Source organism: Lepus europaeus, chromosome X, assembly GCF_033115175.1.
Source record: "Lepus europaeus isolate LE1 chromosome X, mLepTim1.pri, whole genome shotgun sequence".
NCBI classification, from domain to species: Eukaryota; Metazoa; Chordata; class Mammalia; order Lagomorpha; family Leporidae; genus Lepus; species Lepus europaeus.
In genome coordinates this window covers 5438441-5461337 of record NC_084850.1, presented here as the reverse complement: position 1 = coordinate 5461337, position 22897 = coordinate 5438441, and the positions used below count along the sequence as shown (strand labels likewise).

At 38.2% G+C, this 22897-nt stretch overlaps 1 protein-coding gene across 4 annotated transcripts in view; it reads left to right on the top strand.

Moving 5' to 3' along the window:
* Positions 1-22897, top strand: part of AFF2 (ALF transcription elongation factor 2) — a 587559-nt gene that overhangs the window by 467024 nt on the left and 97638 nt on the right. For all 4 annotated transcript variants that reach the window (XM_062183803.1, XM_062183804.1, XM_062183802.1 and 1 more), the window contains one exon: positions 17927-17964. In XM_062183803.1, coding sequence (XP_062039787.1) covers positions 17927-17964 — 38 coding nt within the window. The remainder of the gene's footprint in view (positions 1-17926; positions 17965-22897) is intronic.

Here is a 22897-nt window from a genome sequence, read left to right as displayed (position 1 = left end):
TTGAGTGCAAGAAACTCCCTTCCTACTTGAGTTATGAACTTTTATTTTGACAGATATAATTTTAGTTTTTAATAAAATATTTAATGCACAATTGAACAATAAGTAGAAGTAGATTTTGTACATTGACTTAATATTTACATGGTTACATACAGGCAACCTGTTTTTTAACTTATGGAATTATTATCTGTATTGACCTAAAATGGCATCGGGTCTGTTTGCCTGAATCACCTATATTTTTAGGATATATGTACTGATTTTCTGTAAGTACTGATACCCTCAGTTCATTAGGATTGGTGCATTGAAATTTTTACATGACCAATCATGCCTTCCTCAACAAGCCTAAGGTTCTCACTTAAAATTTGATAGAGATTGACTGATTGAACTGGTGGGTCAAAGGTTAAGGTCAAGTAACAACTCATTTCCCCTGTCTGAAATCAGGATGCAAGAAGTGTGTACAAGGTTATAACCTCTTGTAAAACAACCCTCCTTTTTTTTATTTAATGAATATAAAATTCCAAAGTACAGCTTATGAATTACAAAGGCTTCCCCCACCACAACTTCCCCCCACCCGCAACCCTCCCCTTTCCCACTCGCTCTCCCCTTCCATTCCCATCAAGATTCATTTTCAATTATCTTTATATACAGAAAATCAGTTTAGTATAAATAAAGATTTCAACAGTTTTCCCTCATGTAGCAACACAAAGTGAAAAAATACTGTTGGAGTACTAGTTATAGCATTAAATAACAGTGTACATCACATTAATGACAGAGATCCTGCATGATATTTTTTAAAAAAGATTGATTACTTTTCTATGTAATTTCCAATTTAACACCTAGGGTTGTTTTTTTTTTTTTTTCATTTTCAATTATCTTTATATACAGAAGATTGATTCAGTATATACTAAGTAAAGATTTCATCAGTTTGCACCCACACAGAAACACAAAGTGTAAAAATACTGTTTCATTACTAGCTATATCATTACTTCACCTTGGACAACCTATTAAGGACAGATCCCACATGGGACGTAAGTACACAGTGACTCCTGATGTTGATTTAACAATTTAACACTCTTGTTTATGGCGTCAGTAATCTCCCTAGGCTCTAGCCATGAGTTGCCGAGGCTATGGAAGCCTTTAGGGTTCGCCGACTTAGATCCTATTCTGACAGGGCCATAGTCAAAGTGGAAGTTCTCTCCTCCCTTCAGAGAAAGGTACCTCCTACTTTGATGGCCCCGTTCTTTCCACTGGGATCACACTTGCTGAGATCCTTCATTTAGGTCTTCTTTTTCTTCTTCATCTTTTTTTTTTTTTTTCCCAGAGCGTGTTGGTTTTCCATGCCTAAAATACTCTCGTAGGCTCTTCAGCCAGATCCAAATGCCTTAAGGGCTGATTCTGAGGCCAGAGTGCTGTTTAGGACATCCATCATTCTATGAGTCTGCTGTGTCTCCCCCTTCCCACGTTGGATCCTTCTCTCCCTTTTTTTGGTTTTATCAGTTAGTATTAGCAGACGTTAATCTTGTTTTTGTGATCCCTTTGACTCTTAGATCTATCAGTGTGATCAGTTGTGAACTGACATTGATCACCTGGACTGGTGAGATGGCATTGGTACATGCCACCTTGATGGGATAGTATTGGAGTCCCCTGGCACTTTTCTAACTCCATCATTTGGGGCAAGTCCAATTGAGCATGTCCCCAATTCTACGGTTTAAGAACTAGTTAAAAGACTCATAAGGCTATAGATCAAATTAGAATGCTTGTATAGTAGTGATGACCACAATGTTTGGTGAGTTCTGGCTTCATGAAGCCTAAAATTCTATTTTAGAGATAAAAAGGGTTTGCAAAAAGTTCATGGAAATGAATTTTATGAAAAATATACATAGATTTCAAAACATGCTTGCAGCAATATAAATTTATCTTTTAATTCCTTTTCCCTGAAAATTTTGAACTACTCTTATATGTAGGTTAAAATAATTTACTTTTATTGTGAAATTCATATAACATAAAATTCATCATTTTAAAAGGGATAGTTCAATGACATTTAGTACATTCAGAAGGCTGTGCATCCATCACCAGTTCCATAACATTTGCATCATCACAAAAGGAAACCCCATATCCATTAAGGGGTTCCTCTCCATTGACCCTCCTCCAGGCCCTGACAACTACTAACTTGCCTTCTTTCTCTATGGATTTTCCTACATCATAAAACAGAATCCTATAACATATGATCCGTGTGTCTGGCTTCTTTCATTTACCACAATGTTGTCTAGGTTCTTCCCTGTTGTAGATGTGTCAGTACTTTGTTTTGTTTCATAACTGAATAATACCCCCATCATATGGTCAAATGCATTTTGTTTAATCTTTCATAATTACATGAACATTACAGTTGTTCCCATATTTTGACTATTGCAACTAATGCTGCCAAAACATTTGTGTTAATGTTTTTACATGAACATATGTTTTCAATTCTTTGGGTGCGTACCTAGAATTGAATTTGCTGGGTCATATGGTAATTCTATGTTTAGCTTATTGATGAACTACCTAAATCACTTTCTTTTTGATAACATAATATTATTCCCCTATAATTGAAACAATTGTACCTGCAGCAACAGGAGGAGGACTATTGAAACTTCAATTTTTAGAGTCATTCTTGCTCTGTGCAAAGTACAAGTTAGATGCCCCATATCTTTCAGACTTCATACAAAACCACAGAGGTAGGTTTGGGCCTCTTGCCTGAGCAATAGAATTGCTGGATATTTCTATTTTTGACAAAATATTTGGGGTAAAACAAACAAATGCAATAGCCAATAAAAATGTGCCCAAGATCTGGACCATATGATTTATTTGAGCCAACATTGTAGTTAGAAACTTTCTCTGAAACCAGTGACTGCAATCATGTACACAATTGTCCAGTATAAAAGCCATTTGCTTTCTGGAGGCATCTTCAAATCATCTCATCTGTAATCATCGCACCCTGACTGTGAAAAAACTCAAATTCCCCCAAAAATTTTTAAAAAGTTTCTAAGATCTTATGTTGTGGCTTGGAGCATAAAGAATCTCAAGAGAATGCATTTCAAATGCAAGTATCAAAATTAAACACAGGATTTAGACATGTCATTCTCTAACTTGTCATTTTGGTACCATGTATTTTATATTCAAAACAACCTTCCCTTTCTTGCCCCACCATTGCGCCTTTCCACAGAAGCATAAGCCATGCAGAACTTGCTGACAGGCCCTGTGCATAAACACCAGTAGAACAACTAGGATGTGATTAAATACTAAAAATCTTTTCCTCAGATGGGAAAATGGAGTAAGCAGCCAGAATGGGACATTATAATACACAAATTTAAGATGCCAAATTGTCATCCATGGAGACTTAGGGTCACAGAAAAGTATTTTTAAAAGAAAATTGCACCGTCTAATGACCCTTTGAAGTCAGAGATATGATACACAATAACATATGCATGTGATTTCAAAAAGTAATTGTACTCTGAAAACATTTGTTAAAAGTTTTTCTTTTCACATCCGAGTACATTTTTGCTTTCTTGGTTGGGGCAATTTAAGAACTAGGCACACTCATGATATGTTGTGAGGTATTTTGGGAAAAATTGGGACAGTGTCTAAAAGTGAGTAAAGTATAGCTCTGTTGTCAGACAGACATGGGTTTGAATCCTAACTGTTCTAGTTTCAAATTGGATGATGTTGGGCCAAAGATTGGTTATAAAGTGGAGGTACTAATAGCACCTACTTCATTGGGTCATAGTGTGAGTTCAACGATTAGGTGAATCAATGTAAAAAAAAAAGGTCACTTGACACTATGCTTGCTATGCTAAGCACGTAGTAAGTACTTACTACTTTCTATGAGCATAATCATCATCATTACTAATAATAGCAATAGCATAAAAAGTCTCATATTCTTAAAGATGCTTGATAGACCTACTTTACCTTTTCTTCTAAAATTGGGTTATTAAAGAGCAGTTGTATTATATACATGTGACAAACTTAAATGAAAAGTTCCCTCTTATACTAACACTTATTTACTGTGTGTGTCTTGCCAGGAGGAATTTTAAGTGTAGTTTTCAGCAGCATTGGTTTGTGGAATAGAGAAGCCTGGGATTCAATACCAGCTCTTGCATACTAACTGCATTGCTTCATGAAAATCACCTTTATCATCACTCTGTTTCATATCTTTCACCAATAAACTAAGATAAAACAGTCTTGTCTAACTCCTAGGAATATTGTAAAGATTGAATGAAGACAATGTATGAAAAAATGCTTTGAAAACCACAAATACTACACGAATAAGTGATTATTCTTCCTTGTGATTGTTTTTTTCTTATTAAACTTTTATTTAATGAATCTAAATTTCCAAAGTACAGCTTATGGGTTACAATGGCTTCCCCCTCCCAAAACTTCCCTCCCACCCACAACCCTCCCCTTTCCCGCTCCCCCTTGTGATTGTTTTAAAAACTAACTAAAGCCCTCTCTTTAGGATCTGTAGGGAAATACATTTGCCTCAGTTTTGGCTGAGGTATCTATAGGGATCTGCTAAGAACTGGGTTGATTGTCCTAAGTAGCCCCCAAAGGCATCCATCAGACACAAATAACCTCAGCTCCTCTCTAAACCTCTCTGACAACTTTTAAACTAGAAGTTTCAGTAAGAAAGCCCAGGTAGTGAATGCTACTCCAACTCCTCCAGGAAATTATGTGAAAGGTTTTTCCTCAAAGAATCAATGTGTGTGGAGAGTTGAATCATACCGTTTGATTACAGTTCCTACCTCCTCTTTCTGAGCTCCTACTCTGCCCTAAAGAAACACTTCAAACGTTCTGTGGTGATGCTGTATTCATGTTGGTAGTCTGTCATGAATTATCCTTGAACAGGACATAAATAACCATTTTACATTGACATTGAACATTGCAATATCCCACAATTGTTATAATTGGATGCAGTGCTTTATAGTTAATGTCTACATAAGTATACATGTTGCAGTATGTTCTTTTAGAAAAAAATTAGATATCAATGACATGGTTGGGACCTAGGGACTGCATGATGTCCATTGCCCAGCTGACTGCATTTTTATTTCTCAGATGTAACTGTTGTCATCTGATGTAATATCCTACATGACCTTGCCCATGTAACACCTATTGAATTGCCATTTTCAAGCCAGTCATCCAGGGCAAGCAGTGATGCTGTGATGAGCCCAGTGGGGTATGGCTAGGGAGTGTCCTGATCCAGGAGGACAGGCTTCTTGGAAGGCAGGATGTGTTGTGTTCCCTGCATTCTCCAACCTCATGGCATTGTAGCTTTTGTTTTCCTTTTTGTCAAATTTTTCTTCTTATGTTTCTTGGGATTAAAGGAACCCCTGAAAATGAGGAGTTCAACCTGGAATCAATTTTCATTTACAGCTGAGAAGCAGTTATTGATGCTGTGCTTGCAGTTCAATAAAAGATCTAAAGATATAGACCTTGTGCTTCTTTTTCAATATAAACAGCCTAATCAGTCTCAAATGTTTTTTTAACAAATAAATTTTATTGACACGTTTATTAAAGTCACTGTCTTTAAAGTTTAAACAAGCCACAATTTGACCTATTCCAAAGGCTTCTAGAATGTGTAGTGGCCAAACTGCTGAGTTCCCTCCAGCACATACTCATAGAACCAGGTAAATGTCCACTTAATGTTTCATCCAATGCTGCTGTGATGTTTAATTTACACAGCTCTAAGCACAGTTTGTTATCCTCTAGTGGCAGGATTGTTTGAGATGCTTGGATTCAGAAGACTGGTTAGATCTTTGCATGGCTCTCTCATGACCCGATCATCTCAGACTGGAATTAGAATCAGCAGTATTTAAAAATAGAATGACCATAAAATAGATATTGTTAGAAATTGCCTTTAGCATGTTTTAATATGAACACCATCCTGTTATTAGTGTGAATTGGACAAAAATCTTAGATGATTTCATGCAACGCAGTTAGAAGTTTAGAAAATGTTTAATCTAACTGGAACTGTTTGGTTAGTAACCAGGCTCTGGTAGGGCACTGGAGATAAAGCTTGAAGTGGTATGCTGATGTTCTGTAAGCAGAGCTGAACTAGTGAAATTTTTCTTTGAGCACAAATAAATTCTAATGTGCATGTGTCCGGGTACATTATTGTAAGTGGCTCCAGTGCACCCTATTGTATGTAGTTACCTGAAAATTTCCCTGGTGCTCTTTGAAATATGTACTTAATTGGAAACATGTTCCTGAAGAAATGTGGCTGTTTCTCCTATATCTTACAGAAGAGCTACACTCCAAGGAAAAACAAAATTGTCTTCGTAGCCATTTCACCCCACATCATAATTTTATTTTCTTGTCTAAAGATCTCCAATTAATCACACAAAAGAAAGCATGCTTTTATTCTAGATTCTTGAGTTTGGTTATATATTTGTTCCTTTTTTGTTTAGTTGTTTTTTGCTGGTGTGTTTGCTTTTGTTGTTGTTGCACAAGCTTACTGGCTAGGTTGCTATTTGGTAATCTTAAATGAAACTAATTATATAGCAGTTGAAAACCTGAACATCAGGCAGCTTTAGGATGTATTCCTTATACCCGTGATCTGTGTTGGATTTTTAGAACATAGCAAGCTGATTAAATCAAAGGACCAGTTTAATGCTTAAACTTTGCTAATGAAAAGTATGCAATGAAAGTTACTCCTCCTATCAGCTGGGTCTTTTAAAGTTGGTGTGCTGTAGTGAATACATTAGTTGTGACAACAGATAGTCTTCCCTGCTGTAATCATTCCTATTTTGCTGCTACAGTGCTCCCTCATCATGCTGAACAAGTTGTTACTTCCCCAAGGTTTCTCCACATTTCCATTTACTTTGTTATCAACAGAAAGACTGGGGAAGGCCTCTTCTGGTAATGACATCAATAGACAGCACACAGCAAGAGAGGTCAGCCTGTCAGAGCTAGAGAAACAGCAGATGGATTAGGATAAAACCAGGTGGTGCAAAATAACTTTGATAGAGTCTTTTAATGTAAACAGTTTATCTGCCATTGCCTTTCATTGAAATCCTCACCTCAGCAAAATGATAAAGTTTAGGCTACCAAATGTAGCTGAATAAAATGCACACGTTGTCATACTCAAAGTCTCCAGCAATTAGAGGATGAGAGGACATTTTAATTTGTTCATTAAAAACAAGAAAGTAAATAGGATAACATATAAGGTTAATAGAATAACATTGGCCTTCATATTCCCAAGATTGTTTTTCCCATTTGGCTGTATTAGCACAGAGACTAGATTAATAAGAAACTGCTTAGGGCTTGTATGATGTGATTTTTAATATGCTTGAGGCAAGTCTATGACTGTCTGGAAACCTGAGTCTTGAATTTTTTCATTGTAATTAGGTTTTCTACTTTTCTTACTAAATATTTTGACATGTAATATCCATAGAATAGAATGCCTTGAGCATACAGAGGTGCATAGAAAGGCAATGGTTTTACATGTTCTGCTTGTCCCATGATCAATAATGACCAAATACTGGCTAATACCCACTGTGCTTTATGAATTATCTGTTCATGGATATTTCAGTTGCAAATTTAATGGTATTTTTACCTAAACTTAGCACTTTCCTTGCAGCGAACTTAAATCTGACACTGCCAAGGATGTCCTACTTTCCCTAAGATTGAAACAGAAATATAAATGGTTCTTATCAGTCATTTTGCAGAGGACAGCTTTAATATAAGAAAAGAATGACTACAGGCCTTTCATTCACAAAGAGCACATACTATATATATATATATATATATATATATATGCAGTGAAAATAACAGCCACCTCCAGAAAGCTAAGGACCTCTAAATACAAATTTGCTTTGAAGTACTAGAAGTAAGAAGCATCATCATGTTGCCCTTGTCACTGCCACTGGACTGAAAGATGTTGCTAGACAATCATGGCCCTCTCTCTACTGTTAACCCAATCCATTTGTTCCAAGAACTTCCTTTGTCTCAGGTACCTTCACCATCCTTATTTGGTCCCATTCATGGTTGAAGGCTGGAGATTGCATCTTGGAGTCATTAGTAAGCAAGCCTCAGGAAATATACCACATGTGCCTAAGTTTATTGGAAGTTTCCATGTGTTGAGTTTAATCAGGGTTCTAGAATTTACCTAGAGCAGTATGGACATGTCCAGTTACAGCTGTGTAATAAAACATTTTGCCAAACTGAAAATGTAAGATTTTGAAATTTATATGCTGGCTTTGAAACATTTATGAGGACTTTGGTTTAGAGCTCAAGCATGCTTTACTCTGCCCCCAAATATGTATCCTCTGCTAGAAAAGCCAATAGGCAGGCTGCAAATGCCAAAGGCTTGGTTCTGAAAATGGAATGTACCTTATTCCTCAAAAGCAAAAAAAGTAAATAAATAAGCATTGTGAGTGCGCAGAAGAGCTCCCCAAATTTGAGATTAGCTATCTATACAAGATTAACCATTCAAAATAGAAGTGGATGGGCATAAAAAAGGAGTAAAATTTTCCAAAATGTATGGGATCAATTAATCCATATTTCACATAGTAAATATATCATAGGAGTCTTTGGAACACTTTACTAAAAATTCATAAGCTTGTCAGAGCTTATTTACTGTTAAGGATATGGACTCATATTTCATATTTAGCCCTCAATCATATATGTGTACATACATGTGTACATACAAAGTGTTCTTATGTGTGTATTAAAATATAGAATGCCACAGACCTAAAAAGAACTCTAGAGTCTTTAACTACAGCTTTCTAATTCTGCTAATATAGAAACTGAGGTACAAAGAAATCAGTTAGCATTTAGTATATGAATAAATATGGATATAGCTCATCATCCAAAATATGACATGCTCTAAAGGAACAGAAAACCTGAACACATTTTTATGCTAATAATTAAGGCATAGTGCCACTATTTGTTCCCACATAGGTTTTACATCATTGAGTATCTACTGTGTACTAAGAATATTATTCTCATTTTTTTTTCTGGCTACATATGGTAGAGGGAAAGCCTCGTTTACATATTGATTGTCTCACACCAAATGACACGTGTCATTTTGTGATGTGTGTCCCCCTCCCCCAGCATGAGGGGCAAGAGGGCTCAGATTGGTTGGGGAAAGAAAATTGAATTTTCAAATCCACAACCCCCAGGGGAACAGAGTGACAGAGTGCCACTTACATTGGCCCTTCTAATGTGGAATATAAACACCTCAAGCCAATACTGGGATGCCCTGCCTAGTATCTTCATATTTACTTCACTTAGAGAATGATTGGTGTTGACACATGAGTTTTATGGATGAACATGCTTCTTCATGAAAGACAGTCCATTTTTCATTAAGTTACTATGAACCAAAAGTTTAGCTATAAAGGAAATCTGCAGCTGAAAAATATATCTTGCTAAAGGGCTTTCTATGTTTCTAAGATTTATTTATTTATTTGAAAGGCAGAGTTACAGAGAGAGGGAGAGACAGAGAGAAAACAGAGATCTTCCACCTTCCAGTTCACTCTTTAGATGGCCGCAATGGCCGGGGCTGGACCAGGCTGAAGCCAAGAGCCAGGAGCTTCATCTGGATCTCCTCTGTGGGTGGCAGGAGTCCATGCACTTGGGTCATCTTCCCCTGCTCTTCCCAAGCCATTAACAGGGAGTTGAATTAGAAGTCAAGCAGCTGAGACTCGAGCTGATACCCATATTGGATGCTGGCATCAGGGGTGGCAGCTTTACCTACTATGCCAAACACTGGTCCCTAAAGGGTTTATGTTCCAGCAAAATAGCCAGTGTATAGGAAACAAGATAAAATCCATGTACTTCTGAATCCTGTTATCACTTGATCTTTGGCCCAGACACTCAAAAAGTTCTTGACTGATTGCTATATTAGTGAAACACACCTGTAGGGACAAGTAGGGCCTGCTATGCAGTGCATATTTAACTGGCCATGGCAGAGTCTTGAATAGCAGGATGGGTGAATTGAAATGTAATTCAATGAACAAGAGGAAGTCATGAAGGATTCTGAGAAAGAGAGAAACATGACCAAAGTGGATCCTTGGGGAATTCATTCTGATGTACAGCATAAAATAGAGCAAGACTAGAGAGACCAGTGGAGTAGTGAGGAGGGGAAGATTATAGTCCGAGTGAGAGGTAATAAGGACAGAGATATGTAGTAGCTACAGCAAAAGTGAGGAAAGCAGATAGCTACAGCCCTTCTGTCAGCAAGTGGGATGAGAAATTCATTTTAGGAATGCTGTTCCAGACACCCTCCTCTTTGGTACACGAACAAGAACTTTGTGTTAGGTGCCTAATAGATCCAGAGACACACAGGCATGGAGCTCATCTCTTCCACTGGTGTCCTCTCTTTTCTTCAATTTGCAGCTTAAAGTCCCCCAGCATTCTTTCAGACCCACAGCACAGTGTGCAGGCCTCTCAGACTGCCCAATCATCCTTGGATCATTAAGTAGTCTATATTTATTAAGTGACTATTGAGTGCAAGATACAGTTCTCTCAACCTCGAGGAAATTTTTCCTAATCACTGCTTATCAAAAGTCTATCCCTGCCCTGTTATGTCTAGCACAAGCATATTTCATTGATGCATATAAAAATGAATTAAACAAAACTGGGAAAATACTAGTGCTGTAAAGACTGGCAATAGGTTTTTGTTTCCTAGAGGATCAAGGATTGAACACAGGATATCTCTACATACCATTCCAGGGACCTATCCAGAGGATTAAAACGTACAGATGACATTTTCTTAAAGATTGCTGTCCTTGGTTGTGTGTGAGAAATTCAAAACATCCAGGTGTTGCAACGTGTTGAGTGACATTTTCTCTTCTTAATCTGCCATTCTGACTATGTGAACTCAGGCTATTATATGATACAATGCCTCTTATTGTTTTACTCATTCAAGTGAAATCTATTTAAATGATGTAATTAAACAATCATTTTTATATTTGGGCAAGTACTCTCAGTATATGTCTATTTAATTGATTTTACCAATTCCATCGGTATTGATTTTATACCATCCAAATACCCTAATGATGAGTTCATTTGTTAATAAAGGAGTTTCTCTTCTGAACTTAAGCAATCAATGCAATTTACCAATACATGCCACTAGGGTAGAGTGTAGCTGTGTCTCAGAATAATCATGTGAAAAGCTAAAAAAAAAAAAAAAAGGCCAAAGTGATGAATTGTTCTTGATGAATTGGTTTTTATTCTGTCTTGTTTTCCTCTAATTTATCTGAATGATTGACTTTCCCCTTTGTATTAAGAAATGTAAACACCCAACTTGGGTGTATCTGGTAGTAGAATGCCAGGGAAAACATATAAATGGGAAATGTAAAATCCATATAGAATAATATTAATAAAATCACTTTTTAGCCTTGACTTACAGCATTACTGATTACAGAAAAAAAGCAGGACCTGAATGCATAGCCTTGTAAAATGAGACCATAGCTACAATATCTCTAGGGCATCTGAATGCTCACTTAGACATTCTCAGCATAGAGGAAACATATCACATTGAGTTTGTCCTCTGTATTTTTCAGGATGGGAGTAATGTCATAAATCTAGATATAAATGTTCATAGCATACTTCTTTAAAACCCAAAATGTTTCTCTAAATTTTCTATAAATATATGTGTTCATTGGATTAGAATAGCAATTAATAGTACCGAGACGGGTTTACCTTATCAAAAAATTTTAAATATTTTTATTTATTTATTTGAGAAGTAGAGCTATAGACAGACAGAGGGAGAGACAGAGAGAAAGGCCTTCCATCTGCTGGATCACTCCCCAAGTGGCCACAATGGCTGGAGCTGGCCCATCTGAAGCCAGGAGCCAGGAGATTCTTCTGGGTCTCCCACGTGGGTGCAGGGGTCCAAGCAGTTGGGCCATCTTCCACTGCTTTCCCAGGCCATAGCAGAGAGCTGGATCGGAAAAGGAGCAGTCGGAACATGAACAAGCACCCGTGTGAGATGCTGGCGCTGCAAGTGGAGGCTTAGCCTACTATGCCACAGTGCTGGCCCCTCAAAAATTTATTGAAGCTATCAATCATCATAGAAGATAACATATATAATTCATGAAAATTTCTAAGTGCCTTATATGTGACATTTTTACTCTAAAGAAGTATGTCATTTAGCCTAGTGGTTAAGAGGCTGCTTAAGATGTTTGTCTCCTATATTACAGTACCTGGGTTTGACTCAAGTCTCTGGCTCCTGACTTCAGCTTACTACTAATGCAGACCCTGAAAGACAGGGGTGATGGGTCAAGTAACTGGTCCCCGCCACTCATGTGGGATATGTGGACCAAGTTGCTGGCTTCTGGCTTTGGCCTGGCCCAGGCCCAGCCATTCTAGGTATTTGGGGAATGTCCCTCTCTCTATCTCTCTCTTCCTTCCTCCCTCCCTTCCTCTCTCAAATACATAAATATATATTATAGAAGAAGTGAATGAAATTACATCTTAAAATAAATACATATGATGTCATGTATGCTACCCTGGATGGGTCTCAATAGACAACAAGTTATTTTTAAATGCCTTATTTATTTATTTGGTTATTTAGTTAGCTAATTAAAAGGCAGAGTATCAGACAGATAGAGAGGGAAAGAGAGATCTATGTCTCTGGTTCACTCCTCAAATAGCCATAATAGCCAGGTCCAGATGCCAGGTCAAAGTCAAGAGCCTGAAACTCCATCCAAGTGTCCCACATGGGCGGCAATTGCCCCAGTACTTGGGCGATCTTCTGCTGCCTCCCTGGATGCGTTACCATTAAGCTGGATTTGAAGTGGAACAGACAGAACTCAAACCAGCATTCCCATATGGGATACCAGCATCATAAGGAATGACTTAACCTGCTGCATGCCAGCTACTTTATTTGCATCCTTCTTCCTTTCTACATTTTCTGGCACTAGCTCTACATTATATGGATCTTGTAATCCAGTATGATCTCTGAGTCACTTTACCTTCAGTGCAGCACAAAGTTTCACCCCATAAAAGCAAAAGTTCTTAATTTTAGGAAAACAGATTAATGAAAGATCAACTCTGAGGCTATCTTAGCCACATCATCCCTCCTGAGGAAATGAATTTACTGCTTAGATGGATACCTCAAACAGTACAATGCTGGTAATGAGAGAGGAATCAGCTTATAAACACTACTTGGAATCAGAGAAATGCCTTCTACTTGACATATAAACTCTCAAGATGCCACACACATGGGTGGCTTACCTGCAATAGGATTCTCATGGCTTCCCCACCCTTTTGGAAATATCAGCGAAAAAGTAAAGAGCCTCCATGATGGAGTGAGGTGTGGAAGGAGAGCTGCTAAAGGAGGGAGAACCTGAAAACAGGAATGTATCATCCCAGGCTGAGAGAAAGGAGGAGGGGTGAGTTGATTGTATGCAAATGGACCACTTTCACCTCAGGTGCCCTATCCTTTCTACCATAAACCCCCAAGGTTCTACCACCTGCTGCGCTATAGGCATGTCAATAGTATCTAAACATACTGAAGTCTTCCACAGGTAGGACTTTGGAAGACAGAAGTATTCTGTTCACTCCACAACTACTGGTATGGAATAACCCTTGTTGGAATAACTACGTAGGTTTGATACTACAACCAGGTCATTTTTTTAAAAAAAGATTTATTTATTTATTTGAAAGGCAGTGTTACAGAGAGGAAAATGCAGAGGCAGAAAGAGAGAGAGAGAGAGACAGAGAGAGAGAGAGAGGGGTCTTCAATCTGCTGATTCACTCCCCAATCGGCCGCAATGGCAGGAGCTGTGCCGATCCGAAGCCAGGAGCCAGGAGCCTCTTCTGGGGCTTCCACGTGGGTGCAGGGAACAAGGACTTGGGCCATCCTCCACTGCTTTCTCGGGCCATAGCAGAGAGCTGGATTGCAAGTGAAGCATCTGGGGCTCGAACCAGTGCCCATATAGGATGCTGGCATTGCAGCCAGCAGCTTTACCTGCTACACCACAATGCCGGCCCCTCTATTTGATTTTAAAAATTTATATTGAGTTGATCTTCCATATATAAAGATAATTAAAAATGAATCTTAATGAAGAATCTTAATAATGAATCTTAATGAACCAGTGGATGGAAGACCTCTCTCCCTCTCTCTCTCTCTGCCTCTACTTCTCTCTCTGTGTAACTCTGATACACAGAGAGATAAATAAATCTTTTTAAAAAAACATGGAAGCTAGACAGTTACATTATTTTTCTTTAATTTATAATCTGTTTTTTAAAAAAGAGAGAGAGGTCTTCTTCCATCCACTGGTTCATGCCCCAGATTCACAATGACTGGAGCTGGGCTGATCTGAAGTCAGAAGCCTGGCACTTCTTCCAGGTCTCTCATGCAGGTGCAGGAGCCCAAGGACTTGAGCCATCTTCTACTGCTTTCCCAGGCCATAGCAGAGAGCTGGATCAGAAGTGGAGCAGCCAGTACTGGAACTGTCACCAATATGGGATGCAAGCATTGGTAGTTTTACCTACTATGCCATAGTGCCAGCCCCTCTAGGCTCCATTTTACAATCAGTTTAAATACTTTAATGCATATTTTTAAATTCAAATATAGCTGTAATCCCAACATGTGACTGCAGTAATGCTTGGTGAATTGCACTATGTCATTTCCTTTCCTTTTAATTAGCCCACTTTGCGGCATGTCTTACATTACAGCACATGTTTCTGGAACCTGAGATTGTCTTCTCATATCTCATCACTTCAAAAGAGGAATTTTCTCCTTGTAAATTTTGTAGAATAACCCTTATTCCTTAAAGGTGTATATCATTGGCACACAAATAATTCACTTAAAAGCTTTTCTTCAGAGCCTCTTCATGTAATAATTTCTTATAGCATTCCTAAAACAAAGTCAAATTACAGTGAAAATTAAAAACACAATCTGTGAGCTGAGCCTCACCTGGCAGCCGCTCCCTGCCACCATTTGGTTTAGAAATTCAAGGTGATGAGCACACAGGAAGATGACATACATATATCTGACTAGTGCTGTGAGGATGTTGGAATGATCATAAGTTAATTTCTAAAGAAGGCCGGCGCTGTGGCTTAACAGGCTAATCCTCCACCTTGCGGCGCTGGCACACCGGGTTCTAGTCCTGGTTGGGGCTCCGGATTCTATCCCGGTTGTCCCTCTTCCAGGACAGCTCTCTGCTATGGCCTGGGAAGGCAGTGGAGGATGGCCCAAATCCTTGGGCCCTGCACCCGCATGGGAGACCAGGAGAAGCACCTGGCTCCTGGCTTCGGATCAGTGAGATGCGCCGGCCGCAGCAGCCATTGGAGGGTGAACCAATGGCAAAAAGGAAGACCTTTCTCTCTGTCTCTCTCTCTCATTATCCACTCTGCCTGTCCAAAAATAAAAAAAAAAAATTAAAAAAATTTCCAAAGAAAAGAGGCCGTTTCAGCATAAATATTTTCAATCAATAGCCAAGCAACCCAGAAAAATTAATTTGAAGGAGTTATTTTCCTATGATGGCTTTATAAAAAGAACTTTTTTCAAAGCAACTGGTCTCAAACATGATTATATTTTCCTGGTCAGAGAAAGAAAGGACTAGGTCTAACTGACAGTTCCAAAGCATGGAGTAGAGAGGACATTTTCAAAAGGCACATCCCTGAATTAAAGCTAGGTTAAGCAATGTCACAGCTCCCCATCTTTCACCAGTGGCATACTCATCCTATCACTTCCAACATACTTTAAAAGGAAACCACTTGAACACAGCACCCATTACTTTATGGTAACTCAGGTCTTCTAGGACAGACTTGTTTGGATTTTAAGTGATTGAAAAAAGTGGATGCATGTGAATTCCACATTGACATATCTTCATTTCACTACCATACCATTTACCAAACTAGCCAGGTTTGAGGGATAAAGGCTATAGAGATAAACTGCAGGGATTGGTGTGTGTGTGTGTGTGTGTGCAGACTAAGTGCTTCTAGTGATTTTGCCAGTTATTTCCTCTTCCTTTGTTCATCTGACCTGGCAGAATCTGCATAATGAGTGGTGCTAACATCCTCTACATGGGCTACCCACGGACAGGATTTCATATCCTAGATATCTGTGAGAAGTGAATTGAGCCAGCCACACATTTGTTTTCTAATTTTCACCCATTGCCTCATTTCCTAGCTTTCTTCCTATCCTAGCACTTGCCAAAATTCAACCTCAGGCAGATGGTGAGAAAATGATTTTTGCCTATCAAGCCAAAGAAAGTGCCTAACTATTAATGGATATATCTTGCAGCAGAACCTAAGAGTTAATAAATGAGGAGGACTTGAGTTTCCAACACTAATATCTAAACTTGGGAAGTTTTGCTTATTTTATTGCTTTTAGTCAATTGAGTTGATATGCACAGAGAGGTTCAGTATTCTGAATACTGCTTGTCACCCAGAATATAAAGTTCAGTGCTTGACAGTATATTCTCTCTGTTAAAAGGACATTGCAATTTATGACAATGTTTTCTTCTCTTTAGCCATTACCCACCTCCAGAATTCACAAATATAAAGAGCCCCTAACGGATACTTTTCAAAAGGGTCTGGTCAACCCCAAAGTTGTCAAAGGGCTGCTTCAATTTTATTCACAATAATGTTATTCCTATAGACTCAAACAGTCTAGGAGAGTACAAGTTTGGTTCTGATTACATAATTATGCTACAGAAATATGAAAAAAATCATCACTAAAACCCTCCAGGTGCTTAAACAGTTTGATAGACTATAGCCATTCTGCCATCAGCACCCCCAGCTGTGTTGCTTAGCAACATTTTAATTCCAGAAGAATCGAAGGAGATGAAATCCCTGTGGAGAGGGAAACAGAAATAAGAGGGCTGTTGACAGATGATCTGAGTTGTTTCTTCTAATATACTGTGAAGATCACTAGCTCTTTTCATGAATGATAAATGGACTGTACACAGATCAATGGGTTCAGCAATAAACTGGAACCAGGCTCCATGTCTAAGGTGATACAGGCCGAGAGACCCAGAGATTTCCTCATTTTGATGATTTGTTGGGTATTTTCTTAAAGGTTCCGTGGGAGGAAATTGGTCTCAGCATTGGGTCGTTTCTTGCACCTTCGTGGTTTCTGCTGATAAAAATGATTTTGGAAATGGACACTTCAGCTTTTCTTTCACAGCACAAGCATGACCAGGTGTCAGTAGTAATGCCAGCATGAACAGTTCCTTATTACAGACCTCAAAATCCAGGATGTTGCTGCAAGCATTCCCCCCAGACCTACCTCTCTACTTTCTCGCTATAACGTTATCGGGTCTACATGGGGTAAAATTAAATCAAAGTTGGAGAAGAGGACCTAGTTCTGCTCTTAAAAGCCACTTCTATGGCCTCTGGTGAACTTTCCAAGCAGCTCAGTCAATATCCACCTGTATTTGAAGGCTGCATTTAGACAGGTAAACACTTTCCCAAGGAGAGGAAAATTTGCTTTTTTTTTTTTTTTTTTTTTTTTTTTTTGACAAGGCAGAGTGGACAGTCAGAGAGAGACACAGAGAGAAAGGTCTTCCTTTGTCGTTGGTTCACCCTCCAATGGCTGCTGCAGCCGGTGCACCTCGCTGATCCGAAGCCAGGAGCCAGGTGCTTCTCCTGGTCTCCTATGGGGTGCAGGGCCCAAGCACTTGGGCCATCCTCCACTGCACTCCCGGGCCACAGCAGAGAGCTGGCCTGGAAGAGGGGCAACTGGGACAGAATCCGGTGCCCCGACTGGGATTAGAACCCCGTGTGCCTGCACCACAATGCGGAGGATTAGCCTATTGAGCCGTGGCGCCGGCAAAAATTGCTTTTTGAGTCTCCAGTCTGCTTATCTGCTGCAGCCTGCTTCAGTTAGCTCCTTATGTCTCTGAAGAGCATTTTATTTTACTTACTGTTTTGGTAACTAGTTGAAAGATTATGCTTCCTAATGTTGTCTAATTGCATTTTCTCCTTGTGTTTACAGGCTGTTGAAAAGGCAAAACCTAAGAATAATCCCGTGAAGTAAGTTATTATTTTTATTAGTAGGAAATGCTAATTTTAATGGACTTTATGCATGTGAAAAAATAAGGTCATAAAAGAGAACTTGGATTTTGAGTTAATCTGTGTTTATGATAATTTATAGACAAAAACAAAACAAGCAACAACAATAACAAAACCGTTCAATGAGCAGGGACCAGGTTATATTTTTCCGTGTCCCTAGTGAGGAAATGCCCCAAGTTGTACCCAGTTTACATAAATTAATATGTGCTGTCTATGAATAGCTGCCAAATACTATTATAACTGTATTTAGTGAATAGTATTTCAAACCTTTGGGTTTTGCACATGCTAAAAATATTACATTTTAATTGCAAACCTTGGACCTATGACAGAGATGTAAATGGCTGAAAGTGTGCCAAGTGATTTTTAGCCACGTGGGAAGGTTTGGCACCTTGGCATCAAGGCCTCATTGCTCTGTTAATGAAAAGCTCATAAAAATATATTTAACTAAAAGTTTCCTAGCTAACAGAGAGCTATTTCCAAGGCATTTTACAAGACACTCAAATTATAAACAACCTACACAGCACTCTTTTAAATATAGTAGTTCTTAGACATCTTGCCTCTTCCAGAAGAGAGAGTTTCAAATTAAGAAGGATAGCTGTCTTGTCATTTGGGTTGTGACTTTTTTTGTAGTGTTATGATACATACTGGTCCTGTGAGTCATGTGGCCAAGGGAGGACTTGCTCTATCTGAGTTACTATAGTTCTTGAAATAACACATCTCTTGAAATTACCTGTTGACTTATGTCCACCAACTTCCATTATTGTTCATATCAGATACAGAAATGAGGAGTGCATTGACTTTTAATAGTTTTTGAGATAACAAATCACCTAATGCCAATGATAAGAAGGTCACTTATGTTTTGTAAAAGAATTAACTTTTCCAGGGCCCCAGGGTAGTGTTAGCATACCATTAAATCCAAGTTTTCATACATTTTTCTAAAATGTGCTGTACACATTGTTTTTAAATTTTGTTTCTCTTAGGCCACAGCATATTCCCTATCAGGCTCTGGTAGCCTCCAGAGTGGCATCTCTAATCTGGAGATGTATTTTGTTGTAGCTGTCCTGTCATTGTTCATTTGGGATTGAAATCTTTTCTGCAGCCTGATTTCTTTTTTGTCTGAATGCCCTAAAGGCTCCTCTACTGCAAGCCTGTGGCTGACAAGGCTCACAAATTAGAAGATACTGCTAATGAGGACAGGGCCAGAACTTTAGTCCCTGGGTGGACCATTAGTGATTTTCCTACAGTTTTCCTGCATTTCTTCCTCTAGTCTGCCTGTGTAGAGATGTGTGTCCTAGGTCACAGGGGATGGGGCAAGGGCTGGAGAAGTATAAATCCAGGCTTTTGATGGAGCAAACATCCCCAAGCCCATCATCAGAAGTGAATCCAGAGCTCCATCTTTGTGTGCAAAGGACAACCAGTTGGCAGTGTGTGGGGCTGTGTTAAATGGTATTCAAATGACCTGGAGATGGGGCCAGTTTTTTCTTTGCTCTGAGAATTTGCCCCCACAGACATTTTCATGGGTTCTTGTTAATGCACAGTGCAGACTCTAGCCTCTAGAACTTTATAGAGTGTTACAAAGGAAAACTGAAGGAGTTAAAAGATTAAGGAATTGTTTTACTTTTAAATATATTAGAAAATTTATCTAGTAATAAACCTAAGTCATGATGACTGGAACATGTTTACAGTTGTCTACTAATTAAAATAAGATGGTTTCTCAGTATGAGTTTGGGTATCCTGTTGCATTGGGGCTTATGATACCAAACTCACTTGGCCAGCCACAGCTATGTAGACACTTTAAGATGAACTCTTCTCCAAGACCTCAGCTTAGGGATGGTAACTCCAGAGCACATTGTTGACAGAAGAACAGAGTCGGGGGTTTTGTGTTTGTTTGTTTTTTAAAATGATTAATAATGGCTATATCTGGTGTCTGTTAGAAAATTTCAGTTGCACAGTTTACTGAGACCCCAAACATAGTAAATGTTTAATCCATGTTTTCTTAATGAATGAACAGATAAACAACCTGGACAAATCTAAAAAAAAAACACCCCTTTCATTAACTTGGCCTAAAAGCTCAATTTGGATCCACTGTTTGGTTAGGAGGACCCCTGTTATTGTAACTGCCCAGCTCATCCAGTCCTATTGTTCTGGACTCATACCATGTGTAAAAATATCCTGACATTGCTCTCATTTATTTCAGCTTCTTTACCTCTGACTAGTTCTTTGTTTGATCTTGTATGTTATAATTAACATTTGATTGCTTTTGAGCAAATAAAAATGGGAGTGTGTACAGTTTTTTGGAAAATCAAGGTCTTGTGGCAACTGAAGAATGAATACTGATTGGTGAAGATCATCCATAGCACTTTTATATAGTACTTTGGTGTGGAGTTTGACAAATAGTGGAAACAAGTCAAAAGAAGATGATTTAATGGCATATGGAAACTATATGAAATTTACATTTCAGTACCTATACTAAAGTGCGTTGGAATATTTTCATATTGTCAGTGGCTGCTTTTGTCCATTCAGTGGCAGAGTAGAATAGTTGCAACAGAGACTGGGTATAACACACAAAGCCAAACATACTCATTTAGCATCTGACTCTTCATGGAACAAGCTTGTTGACCCCTGCACTTATTGATCAAGTAAAAAAAGATACCAAGCTTTTTCATGAAACTGAAGATTAAACTATTAACACTTTTTCCTTTTGGTCTTAGATACAATAAGTAGATAATTACTGAGCCTTTAACACATGTTCAGGACCTTCTGGAGCTGTGGTACCACCTAATTAAATTCACAGCAAATAGATTCATTCTTCATTCATTACATTTGAAAAGTATATGGCTATGAGATCCATGAACAGGGCAGTGATGCCACAGAACTCAGTGCACTCATATCTAGAGCACATTCTAAACTTGCCAGGTTGTATACAGATTAGCATGTTGCAAAGAACATTTGCATTTCTTAAAGCTCTGTTGTTTACACATCTAACTAAGGCTATCTGTGCTCTCAGTTAGGGTGATGATAAACAATTTATGATATTCATTTAATTTGAATATTTTCCATTTTAAAAAGTTCACTTCTAGCCCTCATTTCTCAACTACTTTTTCAGTTTATTTTTAATACATTCATGGTTGTAAGCTTCATTCATCATCATAGGAAAACTATGGTACACATTAATTACACTATATATAAAGGAGATACCAAATATTTGCCTCATGAATGTAACACATAATTCTCCTCAATACACTAATGAATTTACCTTGAAACATTAAGTATTACTTCTGAAGATAAGACTCCAAACTGAATTTTCTTATGGTCTATTATCAGGACAAGAGGTGTCTGGTATATTTCTCAATATGTTGCAAGCCTTTCAGTATCAAAGCCTTATAAGTATGTTAAAACTGTGGCTCTTTAATGTGTCAGAGAGACATTCAACTCATGTGTTAAATACTCCACAGAAGTCACCTCCAAGATTTCATTGTGACAGCAAGGCCTGAGATATGTACAGATTTCTTTTACCATATGTGATTTATCACATACATTTTTAAAAACACATTTCTGTTATTAAGACATATGTGATAGTACACTTCTGAAAATATGAATTGTTTTTGGCTAAAAGCCATGCACTAATAAGTTGAGTTGAATCTAACCAAGGTTGAAGTCTGTTAGCAAAGAGAGGGAATGAAAGTTACAAGAAACAGCAGCAGGGAGAGTGAACACAGAGAGAGAGAGAGAGAAGGGAAGAGACTATGATAAAGAAAAAAAAAATTAAGCATAAAATTCTTCCCTGTTTATGCCATTTAACAATAAACAACATGGAGGTTGTCTTTCACAAATCAAGACCAGAATCCACTCTGCTTAGGAAATTACAGGTTTATTTAGGAACTGATCTATCTTACAGCTATGATGGTTTCATTACTTAAAATGAAAAACAGCCACGAAGATTTTCCTAACCCTGATGTTTGGACATTATTCATATATTCCTCCAAAGGATATTTGTTTAGGATATACAACATTCAGGGAACTGTGATAGATGCTGAGGTAATTAAAAACAAATTTGACATAGACCTTAAATTCAAGGAGTTCAGAGTCCAGTAGGAGAAAAAAAAACTGATTTATAAAAACTAAATACAAGATAGAAAGATATTTGTTAAGTAGGTAACAGATAGGTTACTAGGAAGCTCTATGGAGAAAAAGTGCTTCTAGTTAACACTATCAGAGATTCAGAGGTCAAGAGGGACAATAAGAAGAGACTTTGCATCAGCACTATAGGACCTTTGGTTTGAGATACTGATACTGAGGGATAGTAGGGGAATGTGAGGAACCCAGGCTGCCTAATGTTATGCAAGATGTAAAATGTCATGTTGGAACTATGGCAGAGAAGAAATGGTGGCTTAGAGCACTCAAGGCTTATCCAAATGCAAGAGATTCACTTGCTGGCGTTAAATAGCATTGAAGAGCTCTTGTTGCTGAATGTGAATAATCAATTAGTCTACTAATTATTAACCATTAAAGACTTGATAGACCTGAGTTCTAGTCTTGAGTCTAATATTATGTGGCAGTATGAAATCGGACATACCCCTTCCTTGTGACAGGTCTCAGCCATATTGCTGAAATGATCTTTCCACATCTTAAAAATAGCCAAAGCTTTAAAGCCTATTTTAATACTATGCTTATTTTGGAAAAATATTTCAATCACTTGTTATAGATTCATACATGCATATATATTATAAGCGTTGCACATATAGTACATCTGTGTTTTTTCTTACACACATGTGCACACAATCACAAATAATGGCTTTCTCCTTCATTTCTGTCTGGTACATCTGTGAATGAAGGACAAGAAGTTGTATCATTAGAGTTTTAAAGAGATATGTTTGGTAGAATAAAAGTATAT